Below are 3595 nucleotides of genomic sequence, written 5' to 3'. Positions count from 1 at the left end.
TCTTCTGAAGTAGGGGAATAGGCATGTGAGGAGTTTGGAAACAATGTCAGATAAAGAACAGTTGATGAAAATGGAGATGTTCGAGTTAGAGACAAGGGGAGGGAAAGAATGATACATCTTACTGAAAATGCGAGTTCTCTAGAGTTTATGACCCAAGGAAAAGATTATCTGGTTATCCCCTTCTGAACAGAGCCCCCCAGATGAAAACAGGACAAACTGAAATCACTTCATTGCTTTATTCATTCTCTACGAGGGTCACTACATTTGAAGAAGGAAGGAGAGCGCCATCCCCTCCCACCTCCGCTCCTGCTCTGTTCCGCTGTCACACCAGATACGAGAGGGCCTCCTGAAAATCAAAAGGACAGTGGTAAAAACAAGACCAGTTTACCTGTTATTAGCACCTTTCCAGAAACAGTCACTATCCTATTTCACCACCATGTCACTGACAAGGAAAGGGAAGCTCTGAGTGGTTCAGTCCCATCCAGAACCACAGAGCTGGGAAGTGGCCCACATTTCACAACTAGAACACAGGTCTCTCTCCTTCCAAAATCCCTTCTACAAGTGTGGACACTGAGCTTTCCTTGAGATTCCAGGACATGGAAATTTTGTGTGAGGAGAGTCAGCAAAGGGGAAATACAGGTTCACAGATGAGGACAGGGTTGAGTGGGAGTCAGGGGAGACGGTGGGCGTTCAGGGTGACTAGGTCCTGCCCTTTGACAGGTTAGCCTCACAGGTCATAGTTACCAGCAGTTTCTTCACGGAATCCGCAGCCTCTGGTCCCAGCTCATTCACACATTTCCTCAGCCCGTCCAGAAGATGCTCAACAGAAATGCCCAGAGTTTCCAGAAGTAGCTTTAATGGGCTCAAGCTGGGGAGAATTTTGTCCACAGGTAAAGGTACGACATCGTTGACAGGAGCTGCCAAACCACTGAGGAGGAAGGCGGTGGCTGCAGAGCAAAAGAGACCCCGCGTAAAATAAACTTCTAGCTCCGGTGACCTCAGCTGGTCCACGCTGTCCATCAGTGGCTCCATCCCAGCCCCACTCATCTTGATCTTCCAGGAAAACTTCTGCTTCGGGACCTTTGCACGTGCCATTCGATCCGCCTAGAACGTTGCTTCCCCAGATAGCTACACATCTTTCTTCCTCCCATCATTCGGTCTCTCCTCCAACGTTACCTTCTCAGGGACGTACCTACAAGAGCATCACCTGTCACCCTCTGTCTCCCTTTTCTCCCACCACTACCTGAAATATCAAATCTTTGGTTATTTCTGTATTTTGCTTCATCCTGCCACTGGAATGTAGACCCATGAGAATAAGGAATTAATGTTTTATTCACCACTGTACTACATGCCTAGATCAGACCCTGGCATGTGGGAAGCACCAGGTAGATACTGGAGACTGACCGGCCAGGGATGCACTTTGCACGTGGCTGTCTTCACGGCCCACAAGTTTGAAGCCAAAGGGGAGAGAATATAATGAACCTCCACTTGCAGACAGGTCTTAGCCCCCCTGCCAGACTGTAAGAACCTTGAGAACAATATTCACGTCTGATTCAGGTCTGAATCGGCCAGTTTCTATCCAGCGCCCAACAGGTTATAGCCATTCAGTCAATACCCACTGATTGTGTGAGACATGTGGCCATGTCTCAAGGCCAGGTCACCTTGGCAACCTGACTAGAGATGAGAGCAAGAACGACTCCATACAGTTACAGACGCATAAAGGAAAGAAGGTACAAAGTCAGATCCAGACTCAAAATTAAGAACAATTAACGGTGACCAGTGTTCACTAATGAAGGGTTTGCTGACGCTCAGCGCGAGCTGGGTAACTTCTTGTGTAGGAGCCACCAGGGAGACTTGTACTGGGTTAGAGCTTGGAGCTGGGAGTGGGGGCAGCTGAAATCCCTTCCAACCTTACCATTCTGTGGTTCTAAACTCCCTCCACCATGTTCCACTGGGAGCCGAGGCTTCCTAGTTGTGTTCCTGTTAACAGAAAAGTCGAGAAATACCGTATGTTCCCGGCTACTTACCAGAGTAACTGCAAATGCTGATGGCCACCAGCAGGAACACAGTGACCAGCTTCATGGTACGTTACCTGGGCTATTTACCTGCAGTTTAAAATTAAACTGGAAAACCTAGTGAACCCACCGAGCCAGTGGTTCCACTTGCTGCACCAAGTGTGGCAGCTGCTCTTGCACACACACATATTTATACGCCCATCGAGGGCCTGAGTTTCAATCACAACCACTTGACTCGCCCCAGAGTTGAAGAGCGTGAAGGTCACGTTTCTCACTAAACAAATTGGCGTTTTTTTCCGCTTTCCCTCATGTTCTCATGAGAAATAAAGCCCTAACTTACAGCACTCTCAAGGACCTCTGGCACAAGCTCTTCCCCAGAGATGACGGTGGGAAGCAAAGAGCATTAAGGCCTTCTTTTGGAAGAATTCTGAAAAGAAGGGAAGGTTATATTGCGATTAAAGGGAATGAAAATTCTGGTGCTTCCTATTCAAAGTTTGGAGAATCACACGACCTGACAGGCTGCCCAGTTGCAGGATCAGTCCCGAGGCCCCTTCAGCCCTGAAATAATACAGACTCAGCTTAACGGCATTTGGTGCCATGTCTCTCTGGAACTGACCTCTGCCCACCCCATCCCTGCTCCCACATCTACTATAGCAAGACTTTTACCTTTTCTAGTGTCTCCCATTTTTGGGGGGAAAACCCAGGGTCATGTTCTCATATAGAATAACAGGGTCAGAATTTAAAATCAAAATGTCTTTTTGAAAACGTGGGATTCAATATTGACTCTGTAAATTTGAATTTGACCTTTTTAATCTATAGTATTGTTCTCCTCATCAAAAAGAGGTCATTTGACGGCTAGAGGCAAAATGGTCCCAAAGGTGTGTGATGCTAAGAAAACAGGTTTTTTTTAACAAGACCTCATCTCTATAATCTGAAAATATGAATTTCAGAACCCTTCTGTAGTCCAATCCCTTGCATTATGCAAAAGATATACTGTGCTGGCCACAGGAGCATTCTGCTTACAAGGCTGCCCTTTTGTAAACAGCCTTGGGGCCCCAGGATGACACTTTTTGAAAGCCCTTGGGGTATCTGGTGCAAGAAAGAGAGAAAAAAATGAAACTTCAATGCATCCCACTATTCATAGCAGGACTATATACAATAGCCAAGACACGGAAGCACCTTAAATTTCCATGGACAGATTAATGGATAAAGAAGATGTGGTATATTTATACAATGGAATACTACTCACCCATTAAAAAGAATGAAATAAAGCCATTGCAGCAATATGAATGGACATAGAGATTATCATATTAAGTGAAGTAAGTCAGACAGAGAAAGACAAATATGTATCATATGTGAAATCTAAAAAAAAATTATACAAATAAACTAATTTACAAAACAGAAAGTGACTCACAGACACAGAAAACAAACTTATGGTCACCAATGGGGAAAGGTGGGGGGAGGGGTAAATTAGGAGGTTGGGATTAGCAGACACACATTACTATATATAAAATAGATAAACAACAAAGCCCTAGTGTATGGCACAGGCAACTACATTTAATGTCTTGTAATAAACTATC

General features: G+C 45.3%; 1 protein-coding gene across 1 annotated transcript; it reads right to left on the bottom strand.

Annotated features, from left to right (window-relative positions):
- Positions 1–222: 222 nt before the first annotated feature.
- On the bottom strand, positions 223–2187 carry LOC105069849 (secretoglobin family 3A member 2). The gene is made up of 3 exons (XM_010956067.3): positions 2028–2187; positions 745–947; positions 223–346 (listed from the first exon to the last, which is right to left on the bottom strand). Exons 1-3 carry the CDS (start codon positions 2080–2082, stop codon positions 323–325), a joined length of 282 nt encoding a protein of 93 aa, XP_010954369.1. The 5' UTR covers positions 2083–2187; the 3' UTR covers positions 223–322.
- Between the last annotated feature and the right edge of the window lie 1408 nt (positions 2188–3595).

This window comes from Camelus bactrianus, chromosome 3 (genome assembly GCF_048773025.1).
Source record: "Camelus bactrianus isolate YW-2024 breed Bactrian camel chromosome 3, ASM4877302v1, whole genome shotgun sequence".
Classification (NCBI taxonomy): Eukaryota; Metazoa; Chordata; class Mammalia; order Artiodactyla; family Camelidae; genus Camelus; species Camelus bactrianus.
Note: the sequence above shows the minus strand (reverse complement) of the source record. Positions and strands in the feature narration are given on the sequence as shown.

Coding starts and splice junctions, on each gene's coding strand:
- LOC105069849 (XM_010956067.3), bottom strand. CDS start 2,082: ATGAAGCTGGTCACTGTGTTCCTGCTGGTGGCCATCAGCATTTGCAGT. Junction 948..2,027: donor CAGCATTTGCAGTTACTCTG/GTAAGTAGCCGG, acceptor TTTGCTCTGCAG/CCACCGCCTTCCTCCTCAGT. Junction 347..744: donor ATTCCGTGAAGAAACTGCTG/GTAACTATGACC, acceptor TTTGATTTTCAG/GAGGCCCTCTCGTATCTGGT.